Raw genomic sequence first — 21,775 nt, 5'->3', positions numbered from 1 at the left:
GATCGAATATGTTAATGAATGGTGGTGTTTTTGACCAGCAGCCTATCTCTTCCATTAGTAAGTTTCAACCTCTGTAATTCACTGCCATTTGTTGACGTTTCAGGGAGTAGTCACGTCAGCAGCCAGTCTGATTGAGGCCCTTGTGAAGAAGAACCCAGAGGAATACAAAGGATGTGTCTCATTGGCTGTGTCCAGACTCAGCAGGGTAAGTCTCAGTAACAGGTTTGTTTAGTTGTTATTTAACGCCACACTCAGCAATATGTCAGCAACATGGCATCAGTTTGTAAACAATGATGTCAGGAGCAGTCAATCCAGTGATCAGAAACAGTAGAACAGGGTACAGAGGTGTTCAGTTCAGTTCAGCAGGGGTATGTGAAAAAGCATTGTAAACGGTGTTGCCTGACTTCTTGTTCGCAGGATCATTGTCAGTGACCATGTTAAGAATGAACTGTGGTGCACGCATTGACATGAACCATAGCACTTGATGTTTCAGATTGTGACGTCCTCCTACACAGATCTCCAGGATTATACGTACTACTTTGTGCCGGCACCATGGCTGTCTGTCAAACTCCTGCGACTCCTGCAGAACTATCCACCTCCAGGTGAGACATCTTGCAGTGTCTTGTGTTGTGTCAGGATGCCAACAGTTGTCCAAATAAGAAACTTAGAAATAATGCTTTGCCTCAGTCTACCAGAAATACTCACCTCCAGTTGTTACATGCTGCTCTGTCCTTTAGTCAATACTAAGACAGTTTGGATAAAACAAGTGTAACAAGTTTCTGTATTGTTTGTATTGTTCATCACAAAAACAGCACAAATTTATGAATGGCCAACTTTTGTTCAGACAATTAAAATATCCCAATCTTATATGTCCATTCTTTCCACAGAGGACCCAAGTGTACGGACCAGACTTACGGAGTGTCTGGAGACAATCCTAAATAAGGCCCAGGAACCTCCCAAGTCCAAAAAAGTCCAGCATTCAAATGCCAAAAATGCTGTCCTGTTTGAGGCCATCAACTTGATCATCCACATGGACAGCGACCCCAACCTTCTTGTTCGAGCATGTAACCAGCTGGGACAGTTCCTCCAACACAAGGAAACAAACCTCAGGTGCAGTTATCTCCCCTTGTCTTCGGGTGTCAGTTACCCACTAATAGGGATCCTGTGGCATGAAGAGATATACAGTTGGCTTAATCATGCTGTGTGGTTGTCGTGTTCTTTTTGTGATATAGCTGTTGATGCTGCAATGTGCTGATGCTGCAGTGTGTAGTTGCTGCGATGTATTGATGCTGCAGTTTGTTGATGCTGCGATGTGGTGATGCTTCATTGTGTTCATATTGCAGGTACCTTGCGCTGGAGAGCATGTGTCTGCTGGCCACGTCCGAGTTCTCTCATGAAGCGGTCAAGAAACACCAGGACACGGTCATCACAGCCCTCAAGGTTAGTCTACTACAAATCATGCATATCGAGGGATCGATTGCGACCATTGTGGTAGAGTCAACGTCTCTGCCGTGTGTATCAATATTTGAATGTAGGAATAGTGTCCTGCTTGCTTAACGTGGCTTCATATTAAATTGTATTGCGTTTTTTGGACAATAATTATTTGAAATTGTGACATTTTACTTACAAACAAATCAGAGGAAAGATGACGTGAACAAGAAATGTTACTGTATTGTCCGTATCTAAGACTTATCCATGGTCCATGCAGACTGAGCGGGACGTCAGTGTTCGTCAAAGAGCAGTGGACCTGCTGTACGCCATGTGTGACCGAACCAATGCAGAGGAGATTGTTGGGGAGATGTTAGAGTACCTGGAGACAGCGGACTACTCAATCCGAGAGGAGATGGTAGGCAATGGTCATGATAAGAATAGAAGACTGTTAGTAGAGGCTGCAGTGTTCTGAGTAGCATTTAGTCCTCTCAACCCATTCGACAGGAGTGCAAGATAATGACATCTCCAAATATAACTTGCAATAATTATTCAACGAGTCGGATTTATGTGTCATATGAATTATGTATGGAATGTACTAATTCTCAGCTTTATGAATATATAATCTTCAATGCGTTTATATACCTTAAAACGAAATGCCTGCGAATTGAAAATATGATCACCACATTTCTTGGGACGCACTCGAAAAAAAAAGCCATTGTTGACTTCAAGCACACCACGTTCAGTGGTGCCCAGTCTTATATTTTCTTCATAATGAAATATGTTTTGATACTTTAATCAAAATGTTTTTTCTTTGACGAAGAGAAAGCTCAAAAGTTCCCCATTTTCCCTAAGAATTGGTAACTTTCAACTTAAATAATTATAAACAAAACCAATCTCAATGTTACATCATCAATTGGACGAACAGGAACGATCATGGCAACTGCAGTAAACAAACAACTCCACATGCATCGTAATGCCGAAGAAAATGTGCCATCCTTTTGATATATCCAACTATTTTATCTGTAAATATATCCAACTATTTTTCACCTGTTGTGAATAGGTAAATATTATTGTCTCTGCACAGAAATTACCATATTTAACGAGTTTATTTTGATTTTGTTTGATAAACCTTCCAACATTCAGATGATTCACAATGTTGGTGACCCGAAAGGGCGTGGCCAAACTTACGTGTTTTTTTTAAGTGACAAGACATGAAGGATGTTTGAAAATATGCGTTCATTAGCAGAATCTGAACTCGTATACATTGAAAGAAAACGAGTCAATACCTATGTAATGCAGATCATGAAACAATATCACAATATTTGTAATTGTACCCACCCTTGATGAAACCGGAAGCACATACACCATATGGCATTCATGGAGGTAAAATATAAACGAGTTGGAAAACGACCTTTGATACATTTTCTAAATTAATTCAAATTCCCATAAGATCCATACTATACACCAGAATTACCTTTCAGTCATCTTCATTTGTTTACTGTTAGTAGTGTCCAATAGCAGTTGTCATTTGCTGCTAGTGTTGTATTTTTTCCTCCTCAAATTAGCCGCGTGTTGATCTTTAGTTTAGCAAATCCAAAGTCAATGATATTTGCAGTCGATTTTTTTCAAAGAATGTTCTGACACTGGGAGACTTATAAGTTGTCAGTGTGTCATAACAATAGCATTATATTGGTCTGTGAATATCGTCGCAAGAAGTACAATTTTGATTACTGATAACATTTTCTGATAAATATACTGTTACTGCAACAACATAAATGACATTAGTCATGTGTGATTCACTAAACAAAGAGGTACTGTTGAAAACAAAAATGGTGGCATCACCCATAGTGCATCACATTTCAGCAAGATATTATAAAGAAATAAAATACACAAAATAATATGAAACATCTACCCATATATTTTATGGTGTACGTGTAGTTTATTAAAGAATTGTGAAAAATCGTCAGTTTTCCACATCACTGAAAGACATTAATTAAAATTTGTTTATTTACACGCTACTAATGCATTGACAGATCCTAAGTGTCTTTGCCCATGCCTATTTGGGAAAGAAAAATACTTGTGATATTATTAATACATTAACATATGAAAATATATGAAAAGATTTAAAGCTATGAAACATAAAGCATTGACGAATCTATCATAATTATTCAGCAAGAGCGTTAATTTATTGGATAAAATTATGAATGTAATTCAACTTGTTCTGAAGTGAGACATATAAATTGTGCATACATGTAATATGAACGCAATATTTATTAAATCATCCCTGATTTCGTGTGAAACTATAACTGAAAATATAATTTAGTTTATAAAACATGTATTGTGCAGTTGCTATTACACTACATGGTCAAACAAGGAAATAGGAATAACAAAGGAAAAGCATGAATGGTATTTTGAATCACAAATGCCACGCCCATATCAGCACACCTGTTGTTGAGGCTGATGTTTGTAAACGTTTTAGTGTCGGACCATGTGATAAAAAGAACAAGCTAGTATCTTTGCTATCTTTATATTCAGTGGACAATAAAGTAATCTGCCTAATATGAACAAAAATTCAAATAACTTGCATCTGTAGTCTTGATCGACTAATGTTTCCGGGTCACGGGAGCATACAAGGTCAAAGTGGTTCGTCTAGTGCGAATCATATAGTCAAAAATACACCAAGTAATTGCTATGAGCTCTGATTAATCAATTTAAACAGTAATTTGTGCTAAATTTGGATTTGCCAGAAGAAATATCTGCAACTTTTCTGTTAATATTCAATAACGAATGAATTTCATTAGGCAATCCCTGTCTGTGACATCACATCCGGTGACCTTTGCACTTACTAGAAAACAAGTTAGATTTCACGATCTTAATTTACGTCTGTCTCTCGTCATACTAAACGGAAAATATTATATGAAACACTTGTGAATGAGAAATTCTCCCTCTTTCTCTAGGTCTTACACAGAAGAGTTCTGTAAACTTTCTTCTGACCAAAATGGCTATATGTTATGTAGGAGTTGACAAAGCGCACCATGTTTGTGTTTTGTATGTGTAACACTATCTAACACCGGCTTTTTGCGTGTTTGTACAAAAATTAATGAACCATAACACTTGAGATTAGCAATCATGAATGTTTTTAAATCATGTATTTTATTCTGCTACTTTCATGACATGACACGTTTACATAAACGTAGTAGTGGCATTTCAGTAAGACCTGTGATATCGAAAATATGATTTTGATTTTTTTTTTCAGTTTTAATTTGTCGTCGCACAGATATTTGCGGATACAAATATACCAAATTACCGTCAGATACTTATGAAATATCAGTAATAAAAATATTGAAATCGGTTTGCGCTAATTGGACAATTTATTCGGTTCCTAATATAAAACACATCCAGCTGTCAGTCAGGTAATTCAGGTAAATTTAAGAAAATTTACTTTATTTATGTTTGTCTTGTAATTAACCTCTGTATGTTTGAAATTATCTGGATATTTTTTTATAATGTTTATTTTTCTATCTAGTATTAATGAGCCAAATATTTTTTAAGTTGTTCCTTATTTAGTGACAAACCGAATGTTTGAAATCACCCACCCTCTTATCTTGTGCTGAAATTAACTCAGCAGGCTAAAGGTTAACTAGCAGCAGCTGGGGATTCCTGGTCTCAGTTGAACGTAAAGAACAGCATAGTGGCTTTCTACTACAGATGCACTGGTTATCGTGGAAACTTTTGCAACATCTCTGGCATAAATTTGACTCATTTTTTCAAGGAATATCAACAATCATTCGATCTGTAAAATACGAACAAAGACAACATGTCCCATTAACAGTGCATATTTTGCGTCGTGTCCAGGTTCTCAAAGTAGCCATCTTGGCAGAGAAGTATGCAGTGGACTACACCTGGTATGTTGATGTCATCCTCAACCTCATCAGGATCGCTGGAGACTATGTTAGTGAAGAGGTACGTGCAATTCTGAACCGTTCAGTTCAGTACGTTTACATTGTTTGCTTGACTTTTTTATCATCTAAGAATTTCAAGATAGTCCCAGTTGTCACTTCATGCATTTTGTCAGCCATACTCAGATCCACATATATTTAAAGGGGCACTGATGCGGAGCTAATAATGTTTCTCGCCAACGGTCGAATTACGAAACCAAACCGCAAATTGGTCAGCGCCCGCTCCTTCGACCGTGGCGGACAAAGGAACTGGGCTCCTGTCCATATTAGCAGAATTTCTTCACCTTAACAGTCAGAAGGCCGGATGCCCATCATATGCCATTTGTTTAAAAATATCCATGGTATCCCTTGTCTGATCGTAACCAAATATCCCAGCAGTGTAGTTCTTTTCGGATGCTTGGATGGTATAGTTACTGATCCAATTTGATCCTATTTCTGTGTTTTTAACCTAGATATTTAATTGTGTTACATGAAAATATGATGTCTACAGGCACGTAGCAAGCCATTTGTTTCAGTACGGAAGATTGCAAAGCTTTATGTATATAGGTAGTTTTGAGTCTTGGTTCAGCTGTGATAGCAAATATCATACGTAAATTTTGGTAGCTATGGTAGCTACAATGGTTTATTATTTATGATAATAAAAACACACAGTTGATTTATTTGAATTCGTAAACAAAAAACGATGACTTTGCCTTTGTTAGAGAAATCTGAAAATTTTCTTACGTAAAAAAACCCTTATTTCACCTATTTACCCAAGTACACAGCAAATGCCTGTGTGTATTCCTTATGTAACGAAATTCCATTGGTATCCGCAAAACAGTTTCGGCCCATAAGTGTTTTCAGGCTGCATGCGACACAGAGATTACATCTTCCTTGCTGTAACTCGCATTTTATGGTGTAAACCTACACGTGGTATTTGTCATCATTCTCTGGATGGTCAATTAATGAATTTATAACAGGTATAATTAGTAGTAACACCACTTCGGTTACTCAACAAAGGTTCCCATTTGGCACTTCTCCTGTCTGGAGTAAATACTTAGCATTATAAATTAAGGTCTGTAATGGCAAATGTATTGTATGTTATGTAATATGTGCATGTAAGTGATGCAAGAGGGTTTATCAGCTGAGTTACAAAAACAAACATTGATCAAAGGATTAACTGATAACACACTGATTGATTAATTACTTTTATCTTCTAGCGGATTTGTCAAAAGGCAGAGTGTGTACATGACTACACCCTGTCGTAAAGAGTGAGTGCAAAAACAACATCCTCCCTTCAAAGAATTAACCACCCTTGCGTTGATTGATTGATTGCTCATTATTGGTTAACTAAATTACTTGAATAGTGGACATCATACAATTAGTTGCCAGGTGTGCTATCTTGGGAGACCAATGAGAGGTTTATCTGGTTTTCACCAACGAAAGACGTGAAACGATGTGTTACTTTTTCGCAAATGAGACAGTTGTAAGACACGCGACACAGAGCAGGACTATTAACCAGCTGCAGATGAATGGAATACGATTTCTTTTACGTGGATATTGATGGATACATTCCTGAACAAGGTAGTAGCCTGACATTGTTGCTATAAAATTAGTCTGTTTTACATTCATTATTTGGATTTTGTTTTAATTTATTTGTTGTAGCATTCAGCAGAATCTGTATGACAGAAAACAATCTCTAGATCGCATATGAGTGTGAAATAGGATCCACATTGGCAATTTATACAATGTATAAATGTTGCTGTTATGTTAGAAATTTACTATGAGTATAAGCAGATCGTGTGTTCTTTTATTAATTTTCAGAATCATACAAATATTACAATAAACCAATTAGGGTTATGAGACAAAATATAGAGACGTACATTGGCTTCGTTATTTTTCCGTCCTAATAGTTTTTTACCATTTCTACCACTGGCAGATGATTAACCTTCAAAGTGTTTCATTTGTTTTCATAATACATTTGTTATGAAGTAAAAATGAATTCACCTAAGTTGATCTGTCTATAATTAAACTATCAATTGCGCTTACGGAATGCGCAGCAGAGGTCACGAACCAGTCACGAATTCTGGGATATCATCCGGGTACGCACGGGAGAAAAACAATAACAAAAGTTTACACCAGTCCACGGAAATTGCTCCGCATCAGTGCCCCTTTAACTGTCTGATCAAATTTCCATAACATAGTGTTGTGGTTTTCAAGTTTCTGTCAGTTCAAAATTCGAGACTCTGTATCATGATCTTCTCCTTCCCTCAGGTGTGGTACAGGGTCATACAAATCGTCATCAACAGGGACGATGTACAGGGGTATGCTGCAAAGACTGTGTTTGAGGTGAGTCAACAAGAGGGAGACAACTCTTGTCACTCAGCAGGCAGGCGTGTTTGTGATGATAGAATGTATTGTACTGTATAATGGTGGATGACAGATAGAACCAGCACCACTCTGTGGTCCCCAGGTGTCCCTTGCCATGATTTCGCTTTTATATTACTAAAAGTGCATAAACTAAACTCACTCACTTCCTAAGCTGCCACTTCCTAATATTGATGAGTGGTTAGTGAATATTGTGGAGTTGGCAGCCAGTATTACTTTCATCTCTTCGTTTCAGCCAGTCACAGTGACAGTGCAGACCTGCCTACCCTTACGATTTCTGCGTAATTATTACGTTTTTTACACCTGAATTACGCCAATACGACTTTAGAGAAAAAATTACGCAAATTAGATAATTATATGAAGTGACCAACCTGTAAGGTTATTTTTGTTGCCTCATTATTGAATTCAGACACGTAAATAAGGAAGTTATTGACAGGTACATTTTTCTGCATTTGTGAAAAACATCGAATATCTTTATTTCATCCTTTTTCAAATTTTACTATTTTTTTAATGCTCTCCGTAACTCGGTGTTTAACCCATTCAACACCGGAGGCCGATTCATCGGCCAGGCAGGGTTAGTCATGTGAAAATGATACATATTTTTCGGAGCCTAACGAACATATGCTTCTTTTATCAACTTAATCACTTTTCACAATGTCTGATAACACATAACAAATTTTAGATGACCTTATATTATCAACAAGATTACAATTACACACTATTTTTCGCAATTTTATTGAAAAAAAACCGATTCGAGGAATGGTTCAGCATTAGAGTTCAAAATAAGCAAATTAACGATGTTTCGATGAGAGAACTAAACAAATTAAATAACCTGAATAACGAAATCAACAACAGTACTCAACCAAGTTGTGAAACGGTCATTGTCACTTACTATTTTCATCTTTATTGTGCGTTGGTGAAATATAATTCAAGTGACATCTCGGCTCTCGTCGCTTTCGAACATGACGCTCGGACACGATGTTTAATGCTAAAATATATGCGTAAAGGTTCTTGTCATTGGTCATAACCTAACACGATACGTCCAGCAAGGTCCATAATGTACATGTAGGTGGTGATTTTTTAGAACTGAATAGGAGAATATCAAGAAATTACCCGGAACTTTCTCCGGAATCTACAGATTACGGGGACATCACCCACTGCTGTTATGTGATTGGCTGACTTAGGTCACATGTATGATGTTGACAAATCATGATCCTTATTTCATACTGAGGCAAAAATAGCGTCACTAGTAACCAATTTTTATCCAATAAATTCACTTCTTACAACTGTGAAAAATTCCTGACATGGACACATTTACATACTTGATGTATAGAGCTTTCAAACCTTACCCATCATCAAACGAATCGTCTCAAAAGTTACTCACTCGAAGCTTCGAAAACGGCGGCATTTCGCGCTGTTACATTCCGTTACCGAGCGGAAAGCCCCTGACATTGGGAAATGGCCAACCATACATATTATTTTTATATCTGTTTACTATAAATTTCCGATTTCGTGAAAAATTAAAATATCAATGGAAAAACGTAAGGAGATACTATGACATGTTGCAAGTGAAAAAAATCGCAGCAATTTTTGCTCCCTTCATGGTTCATCTGTGTGTGAGCTTGAATTTTCATTAAATCTGAACTTATTTAAGTTGTAGTTTTACATAAACAGTAGGACTGTACCTTTCAAGTGATGTTTGACATGTAGAAGCCAAAATATTTAACAAGCTGACATTGAAACTCCACGCACTGATATGATCGCTCAACATTCACAAACACTGCTACCGAGTAACATTACGACAATCGGCATTCGGGGTGTGACGACTTGGTCCGAATGATGGTCCGAATGATGAACTTCCGCTCATGTTATGCGAGAAAAATGGCACCGCCAAAAAGAAAGAGTGAATCTTCTAGCGAACAATCAGGTGGGAAGAAACACAAAATTGAGCAGAAATACCGCAAAGAATATAGTGATGTTCCAGGGATACAACCTTCGTTACGTGGGGTAGGATATGCCTTCTGCAGATACTGCAAAAAAGATTTTAGCATCTCACATTCTGGAAAGTACGATATCGAGAGACACGTGCACTCCAATACTCACACAGAATATGTGAAAGTAGCGAAATCGAGCGGTGAAATTAAGAAATTCTTTGTTGGAAATGAAACAAATGTGACTGATTACAAAGTTACACAAGCTGAATCAGTATTTAGCCATTTGTTAGTTCAGCTGAACTTACCATTATCAGCAGCAGATTCTATCACCAAAGCAGTCAAAGTGGCTTTCCCAGATTCTGAAATTGCCAAAAATTATGAATGTGGAAGAAGCAAAACGACTGCAATTGTTAAAGAACTTGCTCATGATGTGAGAATAAGTTTGATTGATTCTTTGAAGACGAATCCATTCAGTGTAGCAACAGATGGCAGCAATGATGAATACGATAAACAGTTTCCATTAGTGATATCTTTTGCTGATAGTACAGGTGTGAAGAAGGAATTACTGTCAGTTCCAGTATTGAGAGATGTGGCTGCAACTGGTGAGAATATTTTCAACTTGATTTGTCAAGAAATAGAAAGCAACAACATTCCTTGGACAAACTGTCTATCACTAGCATCGGACAATGCCTATGTATTGACTGGCAAAAAGAAGGGAGTATTTGCTTTCATGTTAGACAAACAACCCCAACTTCATTTATCTAGTTACTTAAACACATTATCATGATGATCAGATTTGATTACACATTCAAGGTTAAAAATTACACCAAATGATAGAGTTGGATCCACAAAGGCCCAATTTGGGGTAGGCAGGTCTGACAGTGTAATTTCTAGCTTGATTTGTATTGAATATATACCAGCCTGTTTCATTTACCCATCTAGAATAGAGAGTGGTGTAACAGTCTGATGCTGGTAACAAACTAAGAAGAAGTATAACTTATAATGCTCTGTTGACTTGTATTGCCAGGCCCTGCAAGCACCTGCCTGCCATGAGAACATGGTGAAAGTTGGGGGATACATTTTGGGAGAATTTGGTAACCTCATTGCTGGTGATCCAAGGTCAAGGTAAGTCTAGTGATATGACACAGGGATGAGATGGCTAGTTCTACCTGCCAGACAAGGTGATAGACGTGACCTGTGTCAGTGTACCGGCTGTCAGACACTGGATTCCTTTGCACAAACATGATGATATGAGGCCAATATGTTACAAATAGAATATGCTTGCTTCTCGCTAACCTGTTTTATCTGTTACTAGGTCAGTCAATGGTAAGCCTTTCATTTCATTTAAGATGCCAAAGTGTAGTCAAATATCTATTTCCTTCAGACTTGGTGTATCCATGTTCAGATCTGTATGACTGCCTGCACATGATGTGTTACCATGGTTACTGTGTTTCAGCCCAGTGGTACAGTTCCAGCTGCTCCACTCCAAGTTCCACCTCTGCGGCCCAGCAACCCGGGGACTGCTCCTGTCAACATACATCAAGTTCATCAACCTCTTCCCGGAGATCAAGCCCCAGATACAAGATGTGAGCGCATACAATACATGTGTAGCAGTGTGAATGTGCTCCTTCCCTAATACCTACCACAGTGTTGCAATGTTCCAGTCCTAGTCAGAATTCATATAGTTATGCATTCATATCTTGTACCAAACAACTCTGAGTTCTGTATTCTAAGGAAACTTATATCTGTGTCAGCTGTAGGATCTGTGTTGTAAGTAAATATGAGTCTGTGTCAGAGCTGTAGGATCTGTATTCTAAGTAAACATGTGTCTATATCTTTGACAGGTGTTGAAGAGTGACAATAATATGAGAAATCCTGATGTGGAACTACAACAGCGTGCAATAGAGTATCTCCAGCTGAGTTCAGTTGCCTCTCAAGACGTCCTGGTAAGTTGGCACATATGCAGTACACACTAATAAATATACCTGAGAAATACATATAGCAGCGCTTGAATTGGTCTTTCCGTTTAGCAATGAAGTATGATACAATTATGCTAGATGACAAGGCAGCTGTCCTGGTCATACTGCTGGAGTTGTGTGCGGAGTACGGAATGAGATGTAGAATTGCCCACTGTGATGTTGCATCACCAGTAAGTTCACCTGCTATCTAATGTTGTGTTGCCAGGCTACAGTACTAGAGGAGATGCCACCCTTCCCAGAGCGAGAATCCTCCATCCTTGCCAAGTTGAAAAAGAAGAAGCCGTCAAGTGTCCCAGAGCAGACTGAGGCCAAGGAGCAGCACCGACTCCCTGCAGCCCAGATGAACATTAATGCAGCCGCTGACTCCAGTCAGCCTCCCCCTGTCAGTTTACATACCCATCTCTCATAACACCAATCTCAAATTACAATGGTCTCTCATACCACCACTCTCTATTGTATGGTGCCAACCCATCTATCAATGCACCAGACCTCTCCAACATGTACACAGTCTTAAAGAACATTCATATTACAAATGACCTGCCCCGACCCCAGGCATTTGTCAACCAACCCATTTTACTCCTGTAAAAATGACATACTGACTCTCTGTGTACAGGTATCATCACCGACAAGTTCCGGATCTGCAATACTGCTTGAGCTGGACTCAGCAGCGCCCACATCAACAGCGGCACCCTCGGGTGGCTCAGCAGGGTACCTGGTAGATGTGTTCGACACGCTGGGAAGTGGAGGAGGCACGTCCAATGGCCTGGAGTCAAATGGCACTGCAGCGACAGATGAAGGACTCAAAAAGTATGTGCAAGAGTTTCACTAATTGAGGCAGCAATTTAGTGGCCATAATTTAAAGTTTGTTGTTACTGGATCAAAAAGTTTGGTGGCAGAATTATGTGTCCAGCCACTGGTTTCCTCAGGCAAGAGGTAATGTTTCATGTCGTCTGTGACACATGTGGCCCAGTTTGATAGCCTAGTAGTTAAAGTGTTTGCTTGTCGTGCTGACGGTCCAGGTTCAATTCCTCACTCACTCACTCACTCCTCGATGTATTCCTTACTCCTACACAATCATGTACTCATTGTTCCAGGTTCATTTTGAAGCACAACGGGGTGTTGTACGAGAATGACTTGCTACAAATTGGCATCAAGTCAGAGTATAGACAGAACCTAGCCCGGATCGGTGTCTTCTATGGAAATAAAACATCATTCCAGTTTACTAACTTCAAGGCTGACCTCAACACAACAGGGCCACTTGCCTCTGATATCCTTTGCAGCGGTCGCGGTTACAGTCTAGTAGCTTATGTGTTACATGCTTTTCTGATGCTGTGTTTGTTAGGGATGCCAGGACACATCACTATATCGATATTTAGTTTTGAAAGTATCTATTTAAATATGTTTATGTATTTTTTACATTTTGCAATGGTATCATGTTTTTTGACATGCAAGAGGTGTAAACAATTGTTTTACATGCACTCTGATGGGAAATTATATCGTTTTAATCTAGGAGAATAAAAAATGTTGATCTTTCATGGACAGTTATAAAATATGAAATATTAATGTGTTAAAAATGTAACTAAATTTACACAATAATGCTGCGAAAATAGGTATTGTGGTACTTGTCGAATCGTGACATGGGTATCATAATACGTGGGTTTTGTGATACATCTGGATTCATGAAACGTATGTATTTTGACATCCCTAGTGTTTCTTCTAGGGATAACCGTCTTCTTGCTGAAATAGGCACAAGCATAGAACAGGCATTCTCTTGTACAAAAAAGTGTCTGCATAGTCCAAGTCACATGACCAAACTGAAGGTAGACAGGTTCCTTGTCTTTTCACCATGTGACATTATTCTGAGTTGTCTGGCTTGGTATGAAAGTTGTATGGACATTTCATATGATTAGGATGACCTGGTCATGGCATTGATGCAGCCTTCATGACCTGAGACAATGGGGTTGTATGTAATGATCTGCCTCACAAGGGTTGTACCAGGGAGAATGTGATCTGAACATGATTGTCAGCAGTTTTATCTGTGGTGTAAGGGAGATTATCCTTAGTTGATCAATGATGTGATGATGGTTTGATGTAGCTCATGTGTCTACTGAAGGACATGAAATCTGATGATAGGCAAGTGAATATGTGGTTGTTTCCTTGACTGTCTCACCCCTCCAGATGACTCCAAAGGCTGTGGAACCTACAATAGACGGTGGTGCTCAAGTGCAGCAAATGTTCAACATAGAGTGCATCACTGAATTCTCACAAAACCCAACTCTAGAATTGTCATATATGTAAGTAGATTTCAGAAATTCCTACCCATGACATGTTTTAACTCGTTCAGCAACTTGTATCTTTGACAAATATTAACTGATGAATATAAGTTTCCACATTTGTGAAATCTCACGTGATCCCTCATTCAGTTTTTATCCTGTATTCTACCAATGTTTACTGACTGACCGACATTGTTGCTCCACAGACACAGTGGAGCTGCCCAGAGATTGACTCTGAAGCTGCCGGTGTTCCTCAATAAATTCATAGAGCCGGCAGAAATGAACTCGGAATCATTCTTTACAAGGTGGAAAGCACTTAGCCAGTAAGTTACCTTGTTTCTTTGGAGCTTCATTTTACGCTCATTGTCATATATGCTGAAGCAAGGAATCATTTAACCTGGTGTATTTTTCAGTTCTTGCAAATGTTGCTTAATTTTTCTGATTTTATAGGATCTTTTGTTGGGAGTTTCGTGTATTATTGCGAGTATGTACATGGATGGTGACCATGTGTGAGTATGAATCAGTGTATGAATTGGGCATTACTAGAGATGTCTGTGTGTGTGAGTGGGGAAAATATGTGAATTTGGCATTACTAGAGATGTCTGTGTGTGTGAGTGGGGAAAATATGTGAATTGGACATTACAAGGGATATCTGTGTGGGTGAGTGGGGAAAATGTATTAATTGGTCATTACGAGGGATGTCTCTTTGAGGTGGGGTACAATATGTGAATGTTGAAAATGTGAGCAGTCAGAGCACACTATAGAGGCCAAGATGATTGTTGATGTTCCCTTCATACTTTCAGACCAAATCAGGAGTGTCAGAAGATATTTAAGGCCCAGTTTCCAATAGATACAGAACAAACAAAGGCAAAGGTAAGAGAAAAACAACTGTCCTGAGCCCACTAGTAGTAAACTGGAAACAGTTTGTCAAATTGTATCAACTAGAGCATGTGTTTGGGATTACATTTCATCAGTAAAATACACTTTCTAGAGCCTTTTCTGGCACGTCATATGCCGTGCTTGTGTGGATTGATAACAAGCTTGGAGATGTGTTGAAAAAGACAATATGCTTGTGTTTAGCGTCAGGCAGTATTCCATGTGTAGGTGATTATTAACTTCTCTTTGTCATTAGTTTCAAGGTTTGATCTGTTTCATTTCTTTCTTTGGTTGTTGCAGCTTATAGGGTTTGGAGTTAGTATTTTAGAAGGAATCGACCCAAATCCTGATAACTTTGTGTCAGCTGGCATCCTGCACACACGGACCTCACAGACAGGCTGCTTGATTCGACTAGAACCCAATAAACAAGTAGAGGTATGTAACAGACAAGCTGTTTCGACTAGAAGTTACCCTGTATAACTGGACTTCTACTTACAATGTAAATTGCTGTGATTGATTCAAGACAACTAGTTACTTCTGCATGGTAGTTCAGTACCGTCAATCCCAACTATTCAGCAGTGTTACCAGTACTTGTATTATTTTGCACTTTTGTTATACATGTTGATGGACTAAACTGTCTTTTTCAGATGTATCGCCTGACTATCAGATCAACAAAAGATTCCGTAGCGTCCATATTAGGCGACTTGTTGGAGGGACAGTTTTAAGGGACCTGTGTTATGCTAATCCAAAACACGTAGACATATTTTGTGTGTTAGCAATCAACTCACTCTCCGTTGGCATTGACGTGGAGAATGCTTGGCAACTTCATCAACCAACCTACAATGGTGCTCATGGAGTTCTCATAGGCGGTCACGTGACAAGACATTCCTGATTGTATTGTCTTTCTACTTGTCTATGGATTCAGCAGTTCAGATATTTCAGAAGGAGCCGCCGCTGGACAATAGAAAATATCAGTGATCATATTCCTGGAAGAACCGTGCACTGCATGTTAGGAGTAAACCAAAGGGTGTTTCTGTTTGGAGGAAGACAAGACAGGCATGAAAAATAGACTTGGACAAAAAGATTATGAATAAATATATATATGACAAAATATATGGTCACTTTTAGACATTAGTACTGTGGATTTTGCCTGAACCAGACTTCAGATGGATGTTCAGTTTTGGCAGAGATTTGAATTACAGCTGTGGATACGTACTTGAACTTGAAGATGAGGTTTAAGAATTATCATTTACGTTAGGAATTTTAGGACCTGTGGTTCAGTTTCAGTGTTCCGCATTAGTCTGGTTTTGACCAATTCGTGTAATAGTTTGTTGTCTGCTTCATTAAACTTTTACATGGAGTTTTGAAGAATATTTTGGGATGTTTTCAGAGCAATTTAACATTTACTCTGTGGTGTTAATATGTGCAGGAGTGATGTGGTCAGTGATGTATTCTGTCTTGTGTTGTGAATTGTAGAGGAGGTTGTCCAGTCGTCCCACATCTACAAGACAACACCGAATGTTGAACATCAGTGACTCATACATTGTTCAACATAAGCAGTGTCCTCAGTCACCAGTCAATCCTCAACATTATTGAATACCGACAGTGTCCTCGCTAATCTCTTAAGCATCAATCATTTTTTGACATTGGAATTGTGCTCAGAAACCTCTCTAGCCTCAACATTGTTAAACATTGGCGGTGTCCTTTGTGACCTTGTTATTCACTTAGCATCCTGACTTGTTTGTTGGCACTCTCTTGAAATATTTTGTATTGTACTCGGTAGGTCAACTCTGTTAGCTCTGTTCAACACAAAATTGGAAAAGCTCAGAATGCTGTTTCAGTGGTGCATCTAACTATCATAACTCTGTGAATGAAATACTTTCTGTATGCCTGAAGTGTTGACAGAAGGTATCTACACCATTCAGGTACCTTCAGCTTGTAGAGCAGCTGGCTCTTCAGAATTGTTAACTGTAAAACAAGCATGCAAGATGAAGATCACTGGATGTTATGCTGTGTTGATATACTCAAGGTCTCAAGAAGACTCAAAATGCAGTCTGAAGTTTGAACTTCACATCATGATTGGTGTGACACACTGTCAATCAGCTGTTGCCCTGACCAGGATGGTAATTGCGACAAGCAGTCAGACTCCCACATCAAGATTCCAAGTCAGTAAAGAACCATGGTGGATCTGGACATTGTGATTGTTTCATGTGATGGCTCCTTGTTATATTGTGGACTGAATTCTAATGCACTGGAAGTACAGTCCAGTACATATTCTTTGTAGATATGTTATCAGATCTATTCACTGCTATGAGATGTTTACTGTATAAAGGCCTTTGAGAAGTGTCTGTGTTGGCGAAATAGCAGCATGTTTTCATTATGCATGGATCACACTGCCAGATGTGTTGTCGATATATGGATATGTTACCATGGTTACCAGGAGATTTGCTCTTGTATCTTTAAGCATCAGTATGTTGAGAATAAGTAAGTAGTTCAGGGCTAAAGTTTGACTCTGTGGTTAGAAAAACAGGTTGCCTTGTTAATGATATTTGCTTCTGTCATCATGGCTGATCTTTGGCCTGGTCATGATCCCTGATTTTTGGCCTGTCATATCCCTTTATTTAGGCCATATCATGATCCTTAACCTTGATCTTGATCTTTGTCCTGTCATCAGCAATCATCAGTTCCAGTGACCAGCTTTTGGATTGTAGACTGTAGAAGGTCTGTATTTCGCATCACCTTGATCTGTACTCCCCACCCCATATGAAACTATCACACTGGGATACACACACTTCAGACCTGGCGTAAGCTCCTTTCTCTCAAGAATAGCAGATCATTGGAAGAGGTAAGTGGTCAAGTTGCTATCACAGCAGTGCATTGTGGGAATGCTGTGGATCAAGACGTGTACATAGTTTAGCCTGCCATGTAGACAAACATTCCTTGGAGGACATGGCAGCTCTTACAATACAAGGGCACACCAGCCTCCACTTTGCACTCTTTTGTATTTTTACACACTCTTTGTTAATGATTTGTTGATGTGGAAATTGTTTTGTGGAAAAAAACCTGTGTTAGCAAGTTGTGTTAATTCCAGCAAGATGGAGCATTATGGAAATGGCAGTGTTGTACAATGTTTCGTATGCCATCTACACCTTGTGATAGTAATGCTGTGGATAACTTAGTTCATGCAGGAGAGAACTGGAGCAAATTCTGGGACTTTGTGTTGAGGGTCTTCTCACAGTTGTCTTCATCAGTAATCATTGTAAGAGAAATGGAAGACTATTATATAATTTGACATATTAGGATAAGATTTATTCCTTGGTAGAAGTGAAACTGGCTTTTGGTATATATATTGTCCTTTGTGCAGGCCCAGTGGCCGCTGATGTGCTGAAGTCATCACTTTTGAATGTTCTTGTGTTGATAAAACATGAACAAATCATTTGAAGGTGTGATGTGAGAGACTTTAACAAGCTTGCTGCTTCTTGTTTATATTGGTTTATCATTCATGAATTCTGTACTTTGTTTGAAAAAGCTTGTGCCCTTGATATGTTGATGCAATGCTTTGCTAGTGTATAGACACAAGCACTACAGGCCAAGAGGGGTGAGTGAATCATGATATGAAAGGTTACAATATGTTATCAACCATTGTTAAATCTTATTGTTTTTCTTCTGATTTGTAAATTTCATGTATACTTTGTACATTGTGTCGTACTAGCTCTCTATAGCGATGGGCTTTGCTGTATGCTCTGAGGAAATATATAACTATATATGGTGACTTTCCTGACCTGAATATTGTATATAGCTCTATATATAAGCTTGTAAATGCATGCTTTAAGTTTAGTTAGGCTACCAAGAGATTTGTGTTTGATCATGCAATGCCGTATGTATTGAACAGTACCCAGAGGTGGAAGTCAAGAAAGAGTAAAGGGGAGGTAACCTCTGAAATGTGTCTGATATATTTCCTAGAGTAAAGATGTTATGAGGTGGTGATATTATTAACAATGTTTTCATTGTGGAAGAGGTCGCCATATTAATTCATTAGAACCAGCATGCTTCTTGCCGGAAGCACTCCCCTCTTAAAACCTCTCAGTGAACTTGCTATGCTGAGCGTCAACAGGTTCATGGTGTCGGGTAGTGAAAGAAGGCTAACTTTCTTGTTTACATTCCCAGTGCACATGCTAAACCTCAGCATTCTTCCTCCCTTATGATATCTGCAGTCCTTCCCTTCTCCATGCAGCATCTCCCTTGCCCTCAGAAACCCCTTACTTGACCTACCTCCCATAGACCCCTACCATCTAATCTGCCTCCCGCAGCACCAGCTCCCCATGCAGTTTGCCCAAACAAGTAGTGTCTCATCAGCATCTTCCCTCTATAACATTCCCCTTTACCCAGCAAACCTGTCTGTCATGAACATCCTCAGAGACATGCCTTTCTCTATCCACTCAAGTTCACAGTTCACTTCGTTCCACCAGCTGCCACAGCTTTTAACCAGGGTGCAGTAGCAGGCCTCCTCCTGGACCTCCTGAGTTTCTACTTGATGCTTATTAACATGCTGTGAATGTGATACAGTATTTAGACACACACACCATAATGTTATTTAATGTACTCCTGGTCATGATGATGCATAAAGATTTTGTAGATTCAGTGGGCATCACGACTCCTCAGCTTTATTCTGTAACATGGCAACACATGTGGACTAGCCATTATCTTTTGTAGTCAGGACTTGCTACTTGTGGTAGTAGTCCAGTTGCAACTGTTGTCAGACTTAAGTAGTGGGTAAATTGTTTGTTCAGGTAAGTGGACCCAGCCATCATTAACTTACCTTCGGGAAGTCTTGAAAAACACAACAATCACACAGTATATATACATCATTATTGGTAGTGTACCGTGGTTGTATCTATCAACAGTGTATTTCAGTATTTCACGATACAGCTTTGGCATGTGTTTAGGTTTTGTAGATGGACACGGTTGTATTGGAATGCAGGATGTGTATAGCTACAATGTGTTTGCATATAGGTTAGTGATCAGTGGCTCTGGTAGAAGACCTGATGAATAGAACTGTTACAACATACACCAGTCAAATAATATACAAAGTTATAGTCGGAGATGTGACTGTTGGTGATGATTAACACAGACTTAACCCTACATTCACCTGTTGGTAATGGAAAGCCATGATAGTACAAGTAGTAGATTCTGTGAAATGACTACTAATAACCTGCCTGACTCGTGAGCCTCTCAGTGTCCAGGGTACATTCAGCTTCAGGTTATGTGCGATTACATGAAATCCCTAAACAAAGGATGCATTTTGTACATCTTCTGATGTAGTATAATGTCAAAGGTCTGTTTCACCAAGTTTCCTGGTACACGGACTGGTGAGTACTTACCTCCTGGCGCCTAAATGTACCCTGGCTGCAGCACTGAGGAGGGAGCGAGAACCACACCCTCGGGGTTGTCCTGACTGTCTCTGTTAGAAGCAGGTATGTTACCAAGTGCGGAAGTATATGCTCATTGTTCCAATGATCTGTAGTTCCTAGTAAAAGGAATGTTCCTGTTGTATGGTGCAATAGTTAGTATAGTTAACTCGCAGTGTCCTGCTATGTCAGGGGAGATCACTCATCAACACATGTAAGCACATCTGAGTAGTAAACTGCTTAGCTGTCAAATGTTGTCAATACAGTTTCTTGAAACAGTGAATTGTGTGGTATTTCAGGTTTGTCCACAGTTTCTTTTGAAGTACATGTAGGTGGTTAGGATTTGAAGAAATAGTCATTATAACATGTCACATGAATTATGATTGGATTATTTGAAGTTTTGTAGTCTGACGAAGGGTTTTGTAACAAAGTTTTTGTATGATGATAATCTGAATGGAGAGTGGTCATCCCCACTGGAGCCACAAGCTAATGTGTCACAGGTAGCTACACTCATGAAGATTGTGATACCTGCACAGCGTGACAATACATGTCATACTCATGTAATAAAGGTGATTTTTAAAAAGAAAACTTGGTTCATTTTGCTTTGACCTGGCTTGAGGACCAAATCGTGTTGTGAACCACAATTAGATTGGTTGTAATGGGGTCAGACCGGCATTGCTGCAGGATGTTTTGACTCTCACCAGAAATACTGTTATTGAGTAGGTGGAACTCATCTGACTTAGGACAGGTACTGAAGACGACCACACTGGACCTGAACAAACTATTGCTTTTGACTGGCCCCTGTTTGTATATGTAGACAGGTGAGAAAGAGATAAGTCTTTTGAGTGCCTTACTTGCATTAGCTATTACTTCATAGCCCTGAGAACCGTGAAGATCCGAGTTAGAATTGATCATCAGTAAACCATGCTTGTCACAAGAGGCAACTATTGGGATTGGGTGGTCAGGCTTGCTGTCTGGGTTGACACATGTCATCAGTTTCCAACTGTGTAGATTGATGTTCATGCTGTTGATCACTGTATTGTCTGGTTTAGACTCAGTTATTTTACAGACCGCCGCGGTATAGCAGGAATACTGCTGAGTGTGGCGTTAAACTGAACTCACTGACTCATAGCCATGTATTCCTTCCAGCATATGTATTATCTGTAAGGTAATCGCAGTCCTCTCCACTGACTCAACTGCAAGGGGCGGGGATAAACTTTCATCCAGTCAACCAAGATTGGATTTTAAAATTCATTAGTGGAATAGCAGTTGATAATGTCAAGGGAGACAGGGAATCTGTGCGGTGAAACAAGAAAACAACTTTCAGCTGTTGATCCAAAGGCATCACATTGAAAACATTTGTTTTCATCTGAAGTCTAGACACTGAAGACAGATTTAAGTTGTTGATTGGGATTGATGAGCTTGATGTGATAACGTGAGATGTCGAAGTCTAACGATGCAGTCTTATGGGGATACCATAGTTTCCTGTGGACAACTAACTGGCCGTCTGTCTTGTTATTTTACAGCGACATTCAAGGAAAGTTTAAT

The 21,775-nt window shown here is 39.1% G+C and overlaps 1 protein-coding gene across 1 annotated transcript in view; it reads left to right on the top strand.

Moving 5' to 3' along the window:
* Nucleotides 1-20,815, top strand: part of LOC137261171 (AP-2 complex subunit alpha-2-like) — a 50,841-nt gene extending 30,026 nt beyond the window's left edge. Inside the window, exons 7-24 of the mRNA XM_067798877.1 lie at nt 104-205; nt 494-602; nt 888-1,110; nt 1,344-1,440; nt 1,709-1,846; nt 5,287-5,394; nt 7,644-7,718; nt 10,719-10,816; nt 11,148-11,277; nt 11,536-11,637; nt 11,876-12,052; nt 12,284-12,477; nt 12,765-12,937; nt 13,841-13,964; nt 14,150-14,266; nt 14,747-14,816; nt 15,120-15,254; nt 15,467-20,815. Of these exons, the coding sequence (XP_067654978.1) occupies nt 104-205; nt 494-602; nt 888-1,110; nt 1,344-1,440; nt 1,709-1,846; nt 5,287-5,394; nt 7,644-7,718; nt 10,719-10,816; nt 11,148-11,277; nt 11,536-11,637; nt 11,876-12,052; nt 12,284-12,477; nt 12,765-12,937; nt 13,841-13,964; nt 14,150-14,266; nt 14,747-14,816; nt 15,120-15,254; nt 15,467-15,544 (2,250 nt within the window). The 3' untranslated portion in view covers nt 15,545-20,815. The remainder of the gene's footprint in view (nt 1-103; nt 206-493; nt 603-887; nt 1,111-1,343; nt 1,441-1,708; nt 1,847-5,286; nt 5,395-7,643; nt 7,719-10,718; nt 10,817-11,147; nt 11,278-11,535; nt 11,638-11,875; nt 12,053-12,283; nt 12,478-12,764; nt 12,938-13,840; nt 13,965-14,149; nt 14,267-14,746; nt 14,817-15,119; nt 15,255-15,466) is intronic.
* The last annotated feature ends 960 nt before the right edge of the window (nt 20,816-21,775 follow it).

The sequence above is a fragment of the Haliotis asinina genome, chromosome 14, assembly GCF_037392515.1.
Source record: "Haliotis asinina isolate JCU_RB_2024 chromosome 14, JCU_Hal_asi_v2, whole genome shotgun sequence".
NCBI lineage: Eukaryota > Metazoa > Mollusca > Gastropoda > Lepetellida > Haliotidae > Haliotis > Haliotis asinina.
The sequence above is the reverse complement of the archived record's forward strand: the minus strand, read 5'-3'. Positions and strand labels throughout refer to the sequence as shown.